The following is a 21,592-nucleotide window of genomic DNA, read 5'->3' on the forward strand; positions in this document are numbered from 1 at the left end:
ACATTATATATACAGTATATCCCATAAGTGAGTCCACCCCTCACATTATATATACAGTATCTCCCATAAGTGACTCCACCCCTGACATTATATATACAGTATATCCCATAAGTGAGTCCACCCCTCACATTATATATACAGTATCTCCCATAAGTGAATCCACCCCTCACATTATATATACAGTATATCCCATAAGTGAGTCCACCCCTCACATTATATATACAGTATATCCCATAAGTGAGTCCACCCCTCACATTATATATACAGTATCTCCCATAAGTGACTCCACCCCTGACATTATATATACAGTATATCCCATAAGTGAGTCCACCCCTCACATTATATATACAGTATATCCCATAAGTGAGTCCACCCCTCACATTATATATACAGTATCTCCCATAAGTGACTCCACCCCTGACATTATATATACAGTATATCCCATAAGTGACTCCACCCCTCACATTATATATACAGTATCTCCCATAAGTGAGTCCACCCCTCACATTATATATACAGTATCTCCCATAAGTGAATCCACCCCTCACATTATATATACAGTATCTCCCATAAGTGACTCCACCCCTCTCATTATATATACAGTATATCCCATAAGTGAGTCCACCCCTCTCATTATATATACAGTATATCCCATAAGTGAGTCCACCCCTCACATTATATACAGTATCTCCCATAAGCGAGTCCACCCCTCACATTATATATACAGTATATCCCATAAGTGACTCCACCCCTCACATTATATATACAGTATCTTACAGAGGAGAGTCCACCCCTCACATTATATATACAGTATCTCCCATAAGTGACTCCACCCCTCACATTATATATACAGTATCTTACAGAGGAGAGTCCACCCCTCACATTATATATACAGTATCTCCCATAAGTGACTCCACCCCTCACATTATATATACAGTATCTCCCATAAGTGACTCCACCCCTCACATTATATATACAGTATCTCCCATAAGTGACTCCACCCCTCACATTATATATACAGTATATCCCATAAGTGACTCCACCCCTCACATTATATATACAGTATCTTCCATAAGTGACTCCACCCCTCACATTATATATACAGTATCTCCCATAAGTGAGTCCACCCCTCACATTATATATACAGTATCTCCCATAAGTGAGTCCACCCCTCACATTATATATACAGTATATCCCATAAGTGAGTCCACCCCTCACATTATATATACAGTATATCCCATAAGTGACTCCACCCCTCACATTATATACAGTATATCCCATAAGTGAGTCCACCCCTCACATTATATATACAGTATATCCCATAAGTGAGACCACCCCTCACATTATATACAGTATATCCCATAAGTGAGTCCACCCCTCACATTATATACAGTATATCCCATAAGTGAGTCCACTCCTCACATTATATATACAGTATATCCCATAAGTAAGTCCACCCCTCACATTATATATACAGTATATACCATAAGTGACTCCACCCCTCACATTATATATACAGTATATCCCATAAGTGAGTCCACCCCTCACATTATATATACAGTATCTCCCATAAGTGAGTCCACCCCTCACATTATATACACAGTATCTCCCATAAGTGACTCCACCCCTCACATTATATATACAGTATCTCCCATAAGTGAGTCCACCCCTCACATTATATATATAGTATATCCCATAAGTGACTCCACCCCTCACATTATATATACAGTATATCCCATAAGTGAGTCCACCCCTCACATTATATATACAGTATCTCCCATAAGTGAGTCCACCCCTCACATTATATATATAGTATATCCCATAAGTGACTCCACCCCTCACATTATATATACAGTATCTCCCATAAGTGAGTCCACCCCTCACATTATATACAGTATATCCCATAAGTGACTCCACCCCTCTCATTATATATACAGTATCTCCCATAAGTGAGTCCACCCCTCACATTATATATACAGTATCTCCCATAAGTGACTCCACCCCTCACATTATATATACAGTATATACCATAAGTGACTCCACCCCTCACATTATATATACAGTATATCCCATAAGTGAGTCCACCCCTCACATTATATATACAGTATATCCCATAAGTGACTCCACCCCTCACATCATATATACAGTATATCCCATAAGTGAGTCCACCCCTCACATTATATGCAGTATCTCCCATAAGTGACTCCACCCCTCACATTATATACAGTATCTCCCATAAATGAGTCCACCCCTCACATTATATATACAGTATATCCCATAAGTGAGTCCACCCCTCACATTATATACAGTATCTCCCATAAGTGAGTCCACCCCTCACATTATATATACAGTATCTCCCATAAGTGAGTCCACCCCTCACATTATATATACAGTATCTCCCATAAGTGACTCCACCCCTCACAATATATATATATACACAGTATATCCCATAAGTGAGTCCACCCCTCACAATATATATATATACAGTATCTCCCATAAGTGAGTCCACCCCTCACATTATATATACAGTATCTCCCATAAGTGAGTCCACCCCTCACATTATATATACCCAGTATCTCCCATAAGTGAGTCCACCCCTCACATTATATATACAGTATCTCCCATAAGAGAGTCCACCCCTCACATTATATATACAGTATCTCCCATAAGTGACTCCACCCCTCACATTATATATACAGTATATCCCATAAGGGAGTCCACCCCTCACATTATATATACAGGATCTCCCATAGGTGAGTCCGCCCCTCACATTATATATACAGTATATACCATAAGTGAGTCCACCCCTCACATTATATACAGTATCTCCCATAAGTGAGTCCACCCCTCACATTATATATACAGTATCTCCCATAAGTGACTCCACCCCTCACATTATATATACAGTATATCCCATAAGTGACTCCACCCCTCACATTATATATACAGTATATGCCATAAGTGAGTCCACCCCTCACATTATATATACAGTATATCCCATAAGTGAGTCCACCCCTCACATTATATATACAGTATCTCCCATAAGTGACTCCACCCCTCACATTATATATACAGTATATCCCATAAGTGACTCCACCCCTCACATTATATATACAGTATATCCCATAAGTGAGTCCACTCCTCACATTATATACAGTATCTCCTATAAGTGAGTCCACCCCTCACATTATATATACAGTATCTCCCATAAGTGACTCCACCCCTCACATTATATATACAATATCTCCCATAAGTGAGTCCACACCTCACATTATATACAGTATATCCCATAAGTGACTCCACCCCTCACATTATATACAGTATATCCCATAAGTGACTCCACCCCTCACATTATATATACAGTATATCCCATAAGTGACTCCATCCCTCACATTATATATACAGTATATCCCATAAGTGACTCCACCCCTCACATTATATACAGTATATCCCATAAGTGACTCCACCCCTCACATTATATACAGTATATCCCATAAGTGAGTCCACCCCTCACATTATATATACAGTATCTCCCATAAGCGAGTCCACCCCTCACATTATATATACAGTATATCCCATAAGTGAGTCCACCCCTCACATTATATACAGTATATCCCATAAGTGACTCCACCCCTCACATTATATATACAGTATATCCCATAAGTGACTCCACCCCTCACATTATATATACAGTATCTCCCATAATTAAGTTCCCCCCATCACATCTTTGTGAATATTTTCTTCTATCTTTTCATGTGACGACACTGAAGAAATGCCCCTCTGCTACAATATAAAGTAGTGAACGCACAGTCTGTATAAACAGTGTTTAATGTTGTGTCCCCTCAAAATAATTCAACATACACAGTCATTAATGTCTAAACCTTGGCAACAAAAGTGAGTGCACCCCTAAGTGGAAATGTCCAAATTGGGCCCAATTAGCAATTTTCCAACCTGGTGCCATGTGACTCATTAGTGTTACAAGTTGCAAATGGAGAGCAGGTTAAATTTGGTGTTATCACTCTCTGATACTGGTAACCAAAAGTTCAACATGGAACCTCATGGTAAAGGACCTTAAAAATTGTTGCTCTACATAAAGATGGCCTAGGCTATAAGAAGATTGCCAAGACCCTAAAACTGAGCTGCAGCACGGTGGGAAAGACCATAAAGCAGTTTCACATGCTCCGTGTCATATCCATTGGAAACATATGAATGCTGCCAGTATTGGGGGAAGCTTGTCAGTGCTCAGACCATATACCGCACACTGCATTAAATTGGTCTGCATGGCTGTTGTCCCAAAAGGGAAGCCTGCAAACAGTTTGCTGAAGACAAGCAGACTAAGGACATAAACTTTTTTGGGTCAGATCATGTCAAGCATGCATGGTGGCAACCAGGTGAGGAGTACAAAGTCGAGCATGGTGGTCGGAGTTTAATGGTCTGGGCATACATGAATTCTGCTGGCACTGGGGAGGTAAAGTTCATTGAGAGAACCATGAATGGCAACATGTCCTGTGACCTACTGAAGCCGAGCATGATTCCCTACCTTCAGAGACTGGGCCGCAGTCAAACATGATACAGACCCAAATACCTCCAAGACCACCACTGCCTTGCTAAAGAAGCTGAGGACTGGCCAAGCATGTCTCCAGACCCAAACCCTATTGAGCATCCTTAACGGAAGGTGGAGGAGTGCAAGGTCTCCACTCGCACTGTGATGTCGTCATAGAGAAGTGGAAGAGGACTCCCGTGGCAACCTGTGAAGCTCTGGTGAACTTCATACCCAAGAGGCCTTCACGTCCCCTCCCATAGACTTGCATTGAGGGGGCGGAGCCGTGACGTCACAATACTCCGGCCCCTGTATCATGAATCATCACGCATGGAGCAAACTTAGCTCCGTGCAGTGATGACTCGGGGGGGGGGGGGGGGCTGCAGGAGAGATTACGGGGGTCCCCATCAGCAGGACCCCCAGTGATCACACATCTTATCCTCTATCCTTTGGCCTGAGCAGCAGTATGACAGACTGAGCCCAAATGTGAAGCTGCAGCTCTGAAACAGGAGCGGAACAGGACACTGGAGGAATGCAGAAGTGCTGAAGGAGAGTACAGCTTTTTTGTTTTTGGGTTGTTTTTTGTTTTTTTAACATTGTTATATAGGCTGGGGACTCCCTACTTCAAATTGTGTCATTTCTTCAATATTGTCACATGATAAGTTAAAAGAAAATACTTAAATGTGGACTTATGTGAGATACTGTAATTATATGGTGTCCATATTAGGATATCCTCAGGCATCATCCTGAACTCCGTCCTCCCTCAGGCAAAACGCCGTCCTCAGTCATAACTCCATCCTCCCTCAGGCAAAACTTTGTTCTGCCTCAGGATGAGAGGTCTGCATAGTGTGAGAGGGGCCACACACGGGAGCATAAATGCTTAGTGAAGTGTTTCCCAACCTGGGTGCCTCCAGCTTTTGCAATGAGTTTTTGCATTTTGGAGGAGGTAGGATGAAGGATGGAGTTTTGCCTGAGGGAGGACAGAGTGTAGGATAATGCCTGCCGATGTCCTAATATGGACACCATAGAATTACTAATATTACAATTGTTAGGACAACCCCTTTAAGAAGCTTCTCTGTTAAGTTCATGCATAAATGCATCAGTTTCCATCAGGATTTTTCATCAATTTTTTACTACCAAAGTTGCAAAACCAGATGGGAAAACGCTCTAGGAGACATTCTCCTCCACAACTTGTACATCACTATGGTATTCCAAGTGAAAGCAATGGAATCCGTTGTGGCAACACTTTCCCTAGCATGCTAGGAGGCACACTACACAGGACTAACAGACATTAAGGTAACGATTCCTAATAGAAACACCAACCTTGTTACCCAATTACTTCTATTATTCCAGAGCAGTATAAGAAATAAAACCAGCCAATAAGAGTCTTTAGGCTCTTTAAGGACCCATTTGCACTACGCATTTTAAATATGTGGTGTGAATGGGCCTTTAACCCCTTCAGGACGGAGCCCATTTTGGCCTTAAGGACCGGAGCGTTTTTTGCACATCTGACCACTGTCACTTTAATCATTAATAACTCTGGAATGCTTTTAGTTATCATTCTGATTCCGAGAATGTTTTTTCGTGACATATTCTACTTTAACATAGTGGTAAATTTTTGTCGATACTTGCATCCTTTCTTGGTGAAAAATCCGTAAATTTGATGAAAAATTTGAAAATTTAGCATTTTTCTAACTTTGAAGCTTTCTGCTTGTAAGGAAAATGGATATTACGAATACATTTTTTTTTGGTTCACATATACAATATGTCTACTTTATGTTTGCATCATAAAATTTATGAGTTTTTACTTTTGGAAGACACCAGAGGGCTTCAACGGTCAGCAGCAATTTTCCTATTTTTCACAAAATTTTCAAACTCAGTATTTTTCAGGGACCAGTTCAGGTTTGAAGTGGATTTGAAGGGTCTTCATATTAGAAATACCCCATAAATGACCCCATTATAAAAACTACACCCCCCAAAGTATTCAAAATGACATTCAGTAAGTGTTTTAACCCTTTAGGTGTTTCACACGAATAGCAGCAAAGTGAAGGAGAAAATTCACAATCTTCATTTTTTACACTCACATGTTCTTGTAGACCCAATTTTAGAATTTTTACAAGGGGTAAAAGGACAAAATTTTTACTTGTATTTGTAGCCCAATTTCTCTCGAGTAAGCACATACCTCATATGTCTATGTAAAATGTTCGGCGGGCGCAGTAGAGGGCTCAGAAGGGAAGGAGCGACAAGGGGATTTTGGAGAGTACGTTTTTCTGAAATGGTTTTTGGGGGGCATGTTACCTTTAGGAAGCCCTTATGGTGCCAGAACAGCAAAAAAACCCCACATGGCATACCATTTTGGAAACTAGACCCCTCGGGGAATGTAACATGGGATAAAGTGAACCTTAATACCCCACAGGTGTTTCACGACTTTTGCAAATGTAAAAAAAAAATAATAATTTTACCTAAAATGCTTGTTTTCCCAAAAAATTTTTATTTTAAAAAGGGTAATAGCAGAAAATACCCCTAAAAATTTGAAGCCCAATTTCTCCCGATTCAGAAAACACCCCATATGGGGGTGAAAAGTGCTCTGCTGGCGCACTACAGGTCTCAGAAGAGAAGGAGTCACATTTGGCTTTTTGAAAGCGAATTTTGCTCTGGGGGCATGCCGCATTTAGGAAGCCCCTATGGTGCCAGGATAGCAAAAAAAAAACCACATGGCATACCATTTTGGAAACTAGACCCCTCGGGGAACGTAACAAGGGGTTAAGTGAACCTTTATACCCCACAGGTGTTTCACGACTTTTGCATATGTAAAAATTTTTTATTTTTTTTTACCTAAAATGCTTGTTTTCCCCAAAATTTTACATTTTTAAAAAGGGTAAAAGCAGAAAATACCCCCCAAAATTTGTAACACAATTTCTCCCGAGTACGGCGATACCCCATATGTGACCCTAAACTGTTGCCTTGAAATACGACAGGGCTCCAAAGTGAGAGCGCCATGCGCATTTGAGGCCTAAATTAGGGATTGCATAGGGGTGGACATAGGGGTATTCTACGCCAGTGATTCCCAAACAGGGTGCCTCCAGCTGTTGCAAAACTCCCAGCATGCCTGGACAGTCAACGGCTGTCCGACAATACTGGGAGTTGTTTTGCAACAGCTGGAGGCTCCGTTCTGGAAACAGTGGCGTACCAGACGTTTTTCATTTTTATTGGGGAGGGGAGGGGGGCTGTGTAGGGGTATGTGTATATGTAGTGTTTTTTACTTTTTATTTTATTTTTTGTGTTAGTGTAGTGTAGTGTTTTTAGGGTACAGTCGCCTGGGCGGGGGGTTCACAGTAGTTTCTCGCTGGCAATTTGAGCTGCAGCAGAAAGTTTGCGGCAGCTCAAATTTGCAGCCAGATACTTACTGTAATCCTCCGCCCATGTGAGTGTACCCTGTACGTTCACATTGGGGGGGACATCCAGCTGTTGCATAACTATAACTCCCAGCATGCCCGTTGGCTGTCGGTGACTGCTGAGAGTTGTAGTTTTGCAACAACTGTAGGTACACTGGTTATGTATCACTGAGTTTGTGACCTAACTCAGTGTTTCACAACCAGTGTGCCTCCAGCTGTTGCAAAACTACAACTCCCAGCATGTACGGTGCATGGTGTAAGGTGACTGCTGAGAGTTGTAGTTTGCAACAGCTGGAGGCACACCGGTCGTGAAACACTGAGTTAGGTAAAAAAAAACTCTTGAGTTTCACAACCAGTGTGCCTTCAGCTGTTGCAAAACTACAACTCTCAGCAGTCACCGACAGCCAACGGGCATGCTGGGAGTTGTAGTTATGCAACCAGCAGATGCACCACTACAACTCCCAGCATGCACTTTAGCTGTTTGTGCAAGCTGGGAGTTGTAGTTAGACAACAGCTGAAGGTACACTTTTCCATAGAAAGAATGTGCCTCCAGCTGTTGCAAAACCATAAGTCCCAGCATGCCCATAAGGGAATGCTGGGAGTTGTGGTGGTCTGCCTCCTGCTGTTGCATAACTACAGCTCCCAGCATGCCCTTTTTGCATGCTGGGAGCTGTTGCTAAGCAACAGCAGGAGGCTGTAACTCACCTCCTGCTGTTGCTTCATCGCTGGACTGTCCCTCGCCGCCGCAGCTGCTCCTGGGGCCCCGATCCCAACAGGGGCGCCGGGGATCGGGGTCCCCAGCACCGGGGGTCGTCTTCCCGCACCCGCTCACGTCCTCCAGAAGAGGGGCGGAGCGGGTGCGGGAGTGACACCCGCAGCAGGCGCCCTGATTGGTCGGCCGGTAATCCGGCCGACGAATCAGGGCGATCGTGAGGTGGCACCAGTGCCACCTCACCCCTGCAGGCTCTGGCTGTTCGGGGCCGTCAGAGACGGCCCCGAACAGCCAGTAATTCCGGGTCACCGGGTCACCGGAGACCCGATTGACCCGGAATCGCCGCAGATCGCTGGACTGAATTGTCCAGCGATCTGCGGCGATCGCCGACATGGGGGGGCATAATGACCCCCCTGGGCGATATGCCGGGATGCCTGCTGAACGATTTCAGCAGGCATCCGGCTCCGGTCCCCAACCGGCTAGCGGTGGGGGCCGGAATTCCCACGGGCGTATGGATACGCCCTCGGTCCTTAAGGACTCGGGATGCAGGGCGTATCCATACGCCCTATGTCCTGAAGAGGTTAAAGGAAAACTGTCATCAGTGCCACCCACACAACCTGTTACAGGACTGTAGTTCAGATGACTGATTCAAATAAAATCTACCCCCATCAGATCCATCGCTCCATTTGGCCATTATGCTTTTTATTTGGTTTCAGGCTTGGGGAAGGGGCGGAGCTTCAGGAGCACAATGACGTCACTGCTGCTGCTGCTTTCTCACTCCGCCAGTGTTCTGAAGACTCTTGTGCCCTGATGAATCCTGTGTCCAGCTAGCCAGCAGCTCGCAGCTCCTCCCTGATTGGCTGAGGCTGCATACACCTCCTTCCGCTATTAGCACTGACGGAAGCACAAGAATATTCAGAACACTGCAGCCATGACGTCATCGTGCTCTAATGCCGAACGGAGCGGTGGATCTGGAGAGAGCAAGTATCATTTTAATCAGCATCATCCACACTACAAGCTTGTACCAACAGGTTGCGCAGGACACACTGATCACAGATTTCCTTTTAAGAAAATTTTATTACGGTAGCTTAGTAAACCTGATCGGAACCACCGGGGCAGAGGGTACTGCCTCTATCCCATCTGATTGGCTCTCCAATACTGGAGGCAGCCTCAAGTAATGGATTGCCAATGTGGCACCGCATTGTTCAGTGAATGCCATAGAAAGATTAAAAATAGGCTTAAAAACTAGAGAATTAATGTAAAAACATTTTTTTATAAATAATAAAAGGTAATAAATGTGAATAAGCCCCTTTCCTAATAAAGTTTTGAATCACAATCCCTTTTCCCATTTGGTGGTATTGGTAAATTTCCGAACTACAAAAGTATAATGTTAATTAAACCAGATCAATGTTGTACATGTAAAAAAATTTAAAATATAAAAATACCAAGGCCAGAATTGCTGATTTTTGGTCACTTCATATACCAGGAAAAAAAATTTACTGTGATCAAAAATGTCCTATCCAAAAGAAAAATTCTACCGATAAAAACTACAGACAAGGGCGCAAAAAATGACCCTAATACAGCCCCGTATATGGAAAAAAAAAATAAAGTTATAGGGGGTATAAAAAAATTATTATAATTTTTTTTTTAAAGTAGTAAAACAAAACCTATATAAAGTAGGCATCATTGTAATCGTATGGACCTAGAGAAATAAACAGGACGAAAAGTGCACTGTGTATAAACAGAAGACCCAAAATTACATAATGGCCTTTTCATCTCACAAATAATTTTTGGTGGGTTTTACCAAAGTTTTTGTGGTAAAATTAGTGATGCCATTACAAAATACAATTGGTCTGTAGGTGGAATATGCAAAGAGTTACCGTATATACTCGAGTATAAGCCGACCCGAGTATAAGCCGAGACCCCTAATTTCAACCCAAAATCCCAGGAAAAGTTATTGACTCGAGTATAAGCCTAGGGTGGGAAATACCTCATCCCCCCCTGTCATCATCCAGACCCGTCATTAACATCCTCATCATCATCATCCCCTTGTCATCATCCCACACATCCCCCCTTCATCATCCCCTTATCATCCCACACATCCCCCCTTCATCATCCCCTTGTCATCATCCCACACATCCCCCCTTCATCATCCCCTTATCATCCCACACATCCCCCCTTCATCATCCCCTTTTAATCATCCCACACCCTCCCTTCATCATCCCCACCCCCCTTCATCATCCCCACACCCCCCCCTTCATCATCCTCTTCTCATCATTCGCCCTCAGTGGTCTTCAACCTGCGGACCTCCAGAGGTTTCAAAACTACAACTCCCAGCAAGCCCGGGCAGCCATCGGCTGTCCGGGCTTGCTGGGAGTTGTAGTTTTGAAACCTCCGGAGGTCCGCAGGTTGAAGACCACTGCGGCCTTCAACATCATCCAGCCCCCTCTCACCCCCTTTAGTTCTGAGTACTCACCTCCGCTCGGCGCTGGTCCGGTCCTGCAGGGCTGTCCGGTGAGGAGGTGGTCCGGTGGGGAGGTGGTCCGGGCTGCTATCTTCACCGGGGGCGCCTCTTCTCCGCGCTTCCGGCCCGGAATAGAGGCGTTGCCTTGACAATGACGCAGAAGTACGTTGGCAATGAACGCACCTCTGCGTCGTTGTCACGGCAACGTGACTATTCTGAGGCCGGGCCCGAAGCGCTTAGAAGAGGCGCCCCCGGTGAAGATAGCAGCCCGGAACCACTATCCCACCGGACCACCTCCTTACCGGACAGTCCTGCAGGACCGGACCAGCGCCGAGCGGAGGTGAGTACTCAGAACTAAAGGGGGTGAGAGGGGGCTGGATGATGTTGAAGGCCGCAGTGGTCTTCAACCTGCGGACCTCCGGAGGTTTCAAAACTACAACTCCCAGCAAGCCCGGACAGCCGATGGCTGCCCGGGCTTGCTGGGAGTTGTAGTTTTGAAACCTCTGGAGGTCCGCAGGTTGAAGACCACTGCGGGTGGGGGAGTTCACTCGAGTATAAGCCGAGGGGGGTGTTTTCAGCACGAAAAATCGTGCTGAAAAACTCGGCTTATACTCGAGTATATACGGTAGTTGCCTATTAAAAGGCAAGAAGGTAAAAGAGAAAGTGCAAAGTTGACGTACCCAACAGGTTTAGCTACCTTCTTTGAGATGAGAATACCCCTTTAAACTGCAGAAATAGTACAACTCAATATATTCCTATTGAGTGTAGAGCTAGAATAAGGGGCATAAGTGACCAGTAGGGATAACATCAGAGGATATACAGTGATCCCTCAATTTACAATGGCCTCAACATACAATAGTTTCAGCATACAATGATCTTTTCTGGAACATTGTAACTTGAAAACAGACTCAACATACAATGTACAGACAGTCCAGATCTGCGAAACCTATCAATAGCTGGAAAAACACTTGTATTACTGAAGTGCATGCACTGACTGATGTCTGTTACCTGCTCCACGTGAAATCGGCTCTAATTTACTTTTTTAGGACACTGTGGCCCTATTAACTATTGCAAACCCGGCATGTTTTGTTGGGTTGCGCGCCAGATTCTGTCGCATTGCGCCAGAAATTCTGTCTGCGCCAGAATTGAAAAAAACCCAGACTAACGCTCCATTTTGCTTAGAAAACCCGAAAAAGGGGCGCGGCCGCCGGGGAAATGGGGCGTGGTCACCGAAAAGGGGCGTGTTTCCGAAATTTTCACCAAAAAAAACAACATATTTACTAAGGTTTCCACAGAAAATGTGGTGGATTTGAGCTGAGGAAAACCCGACAGATCAGAGCGTGTGTAAAAAAAAAAAAAGGCAAAATGTAGGGAAACCTTAGTAAATACCGTGGAAAATAAATTGTAGGGATTTAAAACCCACAAAGAAACCTACACAACACTCTTAGTAAATAAGGGCCTGTGTGTACTGTACAGAACCCTGAAGAAGCTCCTGTCCTCTACATAGACAGTGACTACAGCTCCAGCAGATCTTTATTACTTTAATATGGAAGGATTTGCTTTATCTATATTAGTTTTCTAATTATTTTTCTTGAATCTTTCTTTAATCCTCACTTTTTCCTATTTTTGGATGACATTTTGGTGGCTTCAGAACCAATTACCAGGTTTCCATAGAGTTCTGGTCTCAACATACAATGGTTTCAACATACAATGGTCGTCCTTGTAACTTGAGGGACCACTGTATAATGGAAACCACTGAATATTACTTCCCAAAAGAACAAAGGGAGATTGGTAAGGCACTGTGAAGGACTTCTAGTCCCGGCAGGTGCCCGACTCAATGGGGGACATGTATCAAAGATTTTACCCCTGTTTTGAGTGTTTTTTTTTTTTTGCGCAAAATTTTGCGCAAGCCCTTTTTTTGAACATTTTTTTTGCGCACATTTGGTAGAGCATGTCCTCCAGATGTGGCCGAATCGGGGTACCTTGTAGTGACATCTATAGTACACATGGATTTATTAACTGCATACTTTTCCTTTACACCAAAAATTTTGCCGCAAGAGCGTTTTTTTTTTTTTTTTGCGCAAATATAAGTCATCTTGGACTAAACGTAGCGAGATGCTCTAAATCATCGATTCTATTTTCCAAAGAGTGGATTGAGGAGATTACTATATTTACCCACAATTTATGAAGCTCATTGCGCTTGATTGATAAATTTAGCGCTTCTGCGCATAGTTTAGAATTCGGGAAAAGGGGTAAATGCTTCTACCATACACAAATAATGATACATGTCCCCCAATGTCCCAGTATCCACAAGCAAAAGAGAATGAAGCGGCACTCCAAGGATTCAATCCAAGCCGTGTTTTATTCCCCCATCAGTACCTAATGCAACGTTTCGATCCACAGTCCGGACCTTTTTCAAGCAGAATATTACTTACCTTATGTCATTTGATATTTTGATAGTTATGATCTCCCAAAAAAAAAAAAAAAAAAATCAAGGCTACATTGGCTCATAACTAGAAGTGTCTGCTAGTGGATTTAGTAACTATAACTTGTGATACTCACCAACACCTGCAGCCGTGGACAGTGTATGGAGAGCTGGATGAGGGTGCTGTCTGTGATCTGCAGCAGAAGAGTAAGGATGTCAGTAGTTTTACAATACAGAAACACATATTTTGTTGTGCAATCCTTAAAAAGGGGTACTCCGCTGCTCAGCGTTTGGAACAAACTGTTCCAAACGCTGGAGCCGGGAGCTTGTGACTTAATTGCCCCACCGCCTCACGATGTCACGCCCCGCCTCCTCAATGCAAGTCTATGGGAGGGGGCGTGACGACTGTCACGCCCCCTCCCATAGACTTGCATTGAGGGGTTGGGGGTGTGACGTCATCAGGGGGCGGGGCTATGACATCACAAGCACCCAGCTCCAGCATTCGGAACAGTTTGTTCCAAGCGCTGAGCAGCAGAGTACCCCTTTAAGTGACAGCTCACCTGTACACACTCCTCGAGATCCATCTTCTCCAACTCATGGCAGTTCTAGAGAAGGAAATAAAAAGCGAAATGTGAGTGCTGCCGAGTTACTTATGACTTCTCCACTCAGTGTGTTGACTGTCCCGGTTTCAGACCTAGCTAAAAGCTACACAGGAGACCTCACAAGAGGAACACACATTTATATATTGCTTTTCCATACAGCAGCCTCCTATGCTGCTTAAAGATAAGCTATATCAATTCTTAAAGGGAATCTGTCATCAGGGTCACCCGCACTAGCCTGTTGGTACAGGATGGTAGTTTGGATAAAACTGATGATAAGGATACTTATCCATCTTCAAGCCGTGGTCCCGTTGTCCGTTAGCTTTCTTTTTCAGGAAGCAGGCTTGGTGCAAGCGCAACCCTCCAGGAGCCTGCTGACGCCACAGATGCTGCTTCTCCAAGTCTGCTCGCAGGCAGGTGGAGCGAAGAAACGTGTATATGTGTATGTCCCGTACCATTACACACGTCACCATGTCCCGTACCATTACACACGTCACCATGTCCCGTACCATTACACACGTCACCATGTCCCATACCATTGCACACGTCACCATGTCCCGTACCATGTCCACACGTCACCATGTCCCGTACCATTACACACCTCACCATGTCCCGTACCATTACACACGTCACCATGTCCCATACCATTGCACACGTCACCATGTCCCATACCATTGCACACGTCACCATGTCCCATACCATTGCACACGTCACCATGTCCCATACCATTGCACACGTCACCATGTCCCATACCATTGCACACGTCACCATGTCCCATACCATTGCACACGTCACCATGTCCCATACCATTGCACACGTCACCATGTCCACACGTCACCATGTCCCGTACCATGTCCACACGTCACCATGTCCCGTACCATGTCCACACGTCACCATGTCCACACGTCACCATGTCCACACGTCACCATGTCCACACGTCACCATGTCCACACGTCACCATGTCCCGTACCATGTCCACACGTCACCATGTCCCGTACCATGTCCACACGTCACCATGTCCCGTACCATGTCCCGTACCATGTCCACACGTCACCATGTCCCGTACCATGTCCACACGTCACCATGTCCCGTACCATGTCCACACGTCACCATGTCCCATACCATTACACACCTCACCATGTCCCATACCATTACACACCTCACCATGTCCCGTACCATTACACACCTCACCATGTCCCGTACCATTGCACACGTCACCATGTCCCATACCATTGCACACGTCACCATGTCCCATACCATTGCACACGTCACCATGTCCCATACCATTGCACACGTCACCATGTCCACACGTCACCATGTCCCGTACCATTACACACCTCACCATGTCCCGTACCATTACACACGTCACCATGTCCCGTACCATTGCACACGTCACCATGTCCCATACCATTGCACACGTCACCATGTCCCATACCATTGCACACGTCACCATGTCCCATACCATTGCACACGTCACCATGTCCCATACCATTGCACACGTCACCATGTCCCATACCATTGCACACGTCACCATGTCCCATACCATTGCACACGTCACCATGTCCCATACCATTGCACACGTCACCATGTCCCATACCATTGCACACGTCACCATGTCCACACGTCACCATGTCCCGTACCATGTCCACACGTCACCATGTCCACACGTCACCATGTCCACACGTCACCATGTCCACACGTCACCATGTCCACACGTCACCATGTCCACACGTCACCATGTCCCGTACCATGTCCACACGTCACCATGTCCCGTACCATGTCCCGTACCATGTCCACACGTCACCATGTCCCGTACCATGTCCACACGTCACCATGTCCCGTACCATGTCCACACGTCACCATGTCCCGTACCATTACACACGTCACCATGTCCCATACCATTACACACCTCACCATGTCCCGTACCATTACACACCTCACCATGTCCCGTACCATTACACACCTCACCATGTCCCGTACCATTACACACCTCACCATGTCCCGTACCATTACACACACCTTACCATGTCCCGTACCATTACACACACCTTACCATGTCCCGTACCATTACACACACCTCACCATGTCCCATACCATTACACACGTCACCATGTCCCGTACCATTACACACGTCACCATGTCCCATACCATTACACACGTCACCATGTCCCATACCATTGCACACGTCACCATGTCCCATACCATTGCACACGTCACCATGTCCCATACCATTACACACCTCACCATGTCCCATACCATTACACACCTCACCATGTCCCGTACCATTACACACACCTCACCATGTCCCATACCATTACACACCTCACCATGTCCCATACCATTGCACACGTCACCATGTCCCATACCATTACACATCTCACCATGTCCCATACCATTGCACACGTCACCATGTCCCATACCATTATACATCTCACCATGTCCCATACCATTGCACACGTCACCATGTCCCATACCATTGCACACGTCACCATGTCCCATACCATTGCACACGTCACCATGTCCCATACCATTGCACACGTCACCATGTCCCGTACCATTACACACGTCACCATGTCCCATACCATTACACACGTCCCCATGTCCCATACCATGCACACCTCACCATTTTAGATATACCTGGCTTAGGTCTCTATAAGCCTTTTCTATGTACTATTGCAGTCATTCCATGCTTATGTTACTATAGCTGATGTACCACACCAAGCCTGCTACCAGAATTAGAAAGATAATTGACGCACAGGACAACCAAGTGGGGATAGATAAGTATCATCATCAGTGTCACCCGCACTACCAGCCTGCACCAACAGGTTAGTGCGGGTGATACTGAGGACAGATCCCCTTTAAAAGGGGTACTCCACTGGCCAGTGTTCCGGCTGCGTTCGAAACTAAGTGTTCCAAACGCTGTGCACGCGATGCAGGGGGCGTACACACACCCTTGTGTCGTCAGGCCACGCAACCTCAATGCAAGTCTATGGGAGGAGGCGTGGTGACCGCCATGCCCCCTCCCATAGACTTGCTTTGAGGGGGCTTGGTCTGGCGTCACGAAGGGGCGTGGCTGCCCCCGCAGCACGCACACAGCCGGGACACTTGCCAGTGGAGTACCCCTTTGAAGGCATCTGAGGTCATCCATACCAGTCATTAATTACCCAGATGTTATATAAATGTGCTATACATAGTTTGTCCCTAACCAGCCTCCAGCAGGTGCCTCTACAGTAAATGGATGGAGTGCATGATTAAAGCATACCTGTCATTTCAGGTGACCTTCAGTATAAGTGGTTCTGAGTGCTGTCTCTTATGTACACACAATTTCTGGCCATTATATAAAACTTTTGGTAACTCGGTATATTTTTTTACCACATTTCTGCTCGGCAGGCTACATCTTAAATTTGCAGCAGTTCTCCCAGAGCTGTTGGACTGAGCTCCCTCTTTCCTTCCTCCATAAACTTGTATTACATGTCTTGCAAACACGGGACAAAGATTAGCAGATTTGTCCTGTGTCTGCAAGAAGGAGGGGTAATTGGGAGGGGGGTTCTAATATATCTTCAGATACAAAAACTTTCGATATGTTGTAAAGCATGCAAAAAGAAGAAGGTTTTGCAAATGCTTTCATTAGAACATTTTCTGTATTTCATACTGAAAAAGCCAGTCAAACAATACTAGTCCTGTTGTGTCCATGCATCTTCACCTATGTCATGGACACACTTCCTTGATTGACAGCTGTGAGCGCAGGGCTCAGACCTGGAGGAAAAATCCTCCCACTGTCAGCTTGTGTCCCGCTACTGTCAGTGAGGACAAGCTGGGAGTTGTAGTTTTGCTAATTGCTAGGGGAGATGTGAGCAGAGAGCATACTAAGGGAGGGGGCGGAGACCTGCACAGTGAGGCCACGCCCCCTCCATTTGAGAGGAATTCAGACTAGCGAGCTAAATTAAAAGTGTAATAAATAAAATAAAAAGGTGCTAGACGCATAAAAATTAGGCGTACATGGTCAGGATTAGGTACTGAGTGATATATTAACCCCGTAAGGGCCAAGCCCATTTTAACCTTAAGGACCAGGCCAATTTAATTTTTGAGTTTTCGTTTTTTCCTCCTCGCCTTCTAAACCCATAACTCTTTTATATTTCCATCTCCAGACCCATATAAGGGCTTGTTTTTTGCGTGACCAATTGTACTTTGTAATGAAACCTCATTTTACCATAAAATGTACAGCGAACCCAAAAAATATATTTTTTTAGGGAGGAAAGTTAAATGAAAACCACAATTTTGCACATTTTGGAGGGTTTCATTTTCAAACTGTACACTTTATGGTAAAAATGACATGTGATCTTTATTCTGTGGGTCAATACGATTAAAATGATACCCATGGCTAGATACTTTTATATTTTTGTATTGCTTAAAAAAAGAAAAAAAAAAAAAAAAGAAATTCGAAAACTTCTTGTACAAAATCAGTAATCTAAAAATGCCATATTTTGACCACCTATAACTTTTTCAATTTTCCATATATAGGGCGGTATGAGGGCTCATTTTTTGTCATCTGTACTTTTTATCGATACTACATTTGCATATATAAAACTTATTTTTTATAATTTTTTTTATTTATTTTTTATAAAATGGGACAAAAAAAAGCAGCATTTTTTCACTTTTTTAAATTGTTTACGCCGTTCACTGTACGGGATCATTAACATTATATTTTGATAATTCGGACATTTACGCACGCGGCGATACCAAATATGTTTATTAGAAAAGAAATTACGCTTTTTGGGGGTAAAATGGGAAAAAACTGACAATTCTTATTTTTATTGAGGGAGGGGATTTTTAAAGGGTACCTCTCATCAAAAAAAACTTTTGATATATTATAGATTAATGTATGCAGAATAACTTTACAATTGCATGTTATTAAAAAATATGCTTCTTTCTATTTAATTTTCCACTTTGAAGAAATGACCACTAGGGGTCTCCCTACCAGTCCTGGCAGCAAGCATTTCAGACTCATGCTGGAGTCCTAAACACTACGAGCTGCCAGTCTGCTTTGTTCACAAAGGAGAACACTCAGAGCTGCCAGCCTGCTTTGTTCACAGCCTGTTTGGCTGTGAACAAAGCAGGCTGGCAGCTATGAGTGTTTAGGACTCCAGCATGAGTCAGAAATGCTTGCTGACAGGACTGATCGGGAAAAATACAATAGAAAGAAGCATATTTTTCATTAACATGCTATTGGAAAGTTATTCAACATTCATTAATCTAAAATATATCAAAAGTTTATATGATGAGAGGTACCCTTTAACTTTTTTTTTTTTTTTTTTTTTTAATACACTTTTTATGTCCCCATAGGACTATCTATAGCAATTGTTTGATTGCTAACACTGTTCAGTGCTATAGGACATAGCACCGATCAGTATTATCGGCTATCTCCTGCTCTGGTCTGCTCGATCTCAGACCAGAGCAGGAGACACCGGGAGACGGCCGGAGCCAAGTGAGGGGACCTCTGGCCGCCATTACAGATGATTGGATTGCTGCGGCAGCGATGTAGGCCATTACCGGCGGGTCCCCTGTTATCAAAATTTCTTCTTATATTTGCGTAACCTCTTGGTGTGCCAATCTCATAAGAAATTTAGCAGCTTTTCCATCACATGATCTGTCACAAGTTTCTTTTGATAAACAATATTTTGACAAAGATATCACAGCAGCACTTTATCCTCTATATAGACACAAAGTAAGCGAGGAAATCGTAGAAATCCAACCAGCCTTACTTTAGCAAGAGTGGTGAACCCCAGATCTGTCAATTGTGAACATCGAGCTACTTCAAGTATTCTGCAAGAAACAAATGCATTAAATTATATATGGAGTTGTATTTCTGTAATAATCACAATGTTAGGCATCATATACTGATTATATATTCTGTCTCTGAAGCTCGGTGACAATATGATAGATATGACATCTACATAAAATGGGAACAGTCATCACTTTCATCCTGCCTGAACATCGAGCCAACAGGGCCTGCCCCCCCGACCTTAGTTAACAGATCTCTCCTTACAGCCAAGTAGAAAGAGATCTATCAATCAAGGTGATGGCAGGAAAAACTGGGGACTAACTGGTGACTTGTAGTTTAGGCAGCATAAAAGATGAAAGGTTGTCCAGCTAAATAAAATGTTTGGTGTCAAAAAGTATAATAAAGCAACTTACAGTATAAAGTTATTGATCATACTTCACAGATTTAGCATTTCAGCAGTGATGTCCCCCATGTAAGCTGTAAGGTCACATCACAGGCTCTCAAACCAATTGGCTTCGTCCCTCCTGCTCTTCGTCCCTTAGATTTAAGACTAATCAGTTAAGGAGGCAGCAAGTCTTTCTCCATCACATTTGTTTAGTTCAGAATGAGCTCCCTGCTGCCTTATCTATGAGTCATAAAACTAATGAGCAGTAATACCAACTCCCCCTTTCACATCACTGTTCTCATGCCACACAGACTGCTTTGAGTGCCTGTGACGTGATGTCACAGCTTACAAGGGAGCCATCCCTGCTGATATGGAAGGTCTCAGCACTATGGCTAATAACATTATATTAGTAAGTTGCTTTACAATACTTTTTGACACAAAACACAGACTGTTCCTTTCACTGGACAACATCCTTAAATAAACTTTCACGCAAGACCCACATTTTCCATACATTTTTATATTTTCTTACCTCCTTACATTTCTCCCTCCCCCTTATCAGATTTATATAGGGATCAATTGATGTCAAAACATTAGAAATTCTTGTAGAGAGCCTCCTAAGACCAGCAGGACTCCTGATGCTTTCAGTTCGGGTCATAAGACCTGCGGCCAGGACTGGACTCGCATCCGTAATACGCTGGTCTGAAACATTAGGAGGATTTAAAAACCATGGCTGCCATCTTCCACACGTGTGCACAGGTTGTGTCTGGTTTTGTGGCTCAGCTTCACTGAAGTGATATGGGCTAAGCTGCTATACCAGACACAGCCTATACACATGTGTAGTGCTGTTTTTCTGGAGAAAGCATCCAGATTGTTCTCATTCTGAACAAGCCAATAATGCTTGTAAAGACTAAATATTCAATTTGCTACAATATTTCATAAGTTTAGCACAACAGTAAAGAACAGAAGCCTGTACTCAGCATCGAGTATTTCAATACAGATTAAGGGCAAAGCTACACTTAGGAATATTATGGACAGCCATTTCCTTAACTATTAAAAGGTTTTCTCAAGAAAGACATTTATCCCCCTATCCATAAGATAGGTGATGAGTGTCTGATCAATGTGGCCTCCATTGATCACAAGAATGGGGGTGCCATGTTCCCTTGGTTAAATGGATTGTCAATCTGACTTGGCTTAGAGTTAAAGTGTACGTGTCGTCAACAAAAACTTATTATATAATGTAGATAATACCATTATATGTATATTTGCAATATACATTAGTTAAAAAAAAAA

At 43.9% G+C, this 21,592-nt stretch overlaps 1 protein-coding gene across 2 annotated transcripts in view; it reads right to left on the minus strand.

The window, feature by feature from the left end:
• Positions 1 to 21,592, minus strand: part of FBXL20 (F-box and leucine rich repeat protein 20) — a 68,588-nt gene that overhangs the window by 11,291 nt on the left and 35,705 nt on the right. For both annotated transcript variants that reach the window (XM_056548141.1, XM_056548140.1), the window contains exons 11-13: positions 19,898 to 19,958; positions 14,097 to 14,141; positions 13,674 to 13,730 (exon numbers count right to left, since the gene is read on the minus strand). In XM_056548141.1, the coding sequence (XP_056404116.1) occupies positions 13,674 to 13,730; positions 14,097 to 14,141; positions 19,898 to 19,958 (163 nt within the window). The remainder of the gene's footprint in view (positions 1 to 13,673; positions 13,731 to 14,096; positions 14,142 to 19,897; positions 19,959 to 21,592) is intronic.

Source organism: Hyla sarda, chromosome 12, assembly GCF_029499605.1.
Source record: "Hyla sarda isolate aHylSar1 chromosome 12, aHylSar1.hap1, whole genome shotgun sequence".
NCBI classification, from domain to species: Eukaryota; Metazoa; Chordata; class Amphibia; order Anura; family Hylidae; genus Hyla; species Hyla sarda.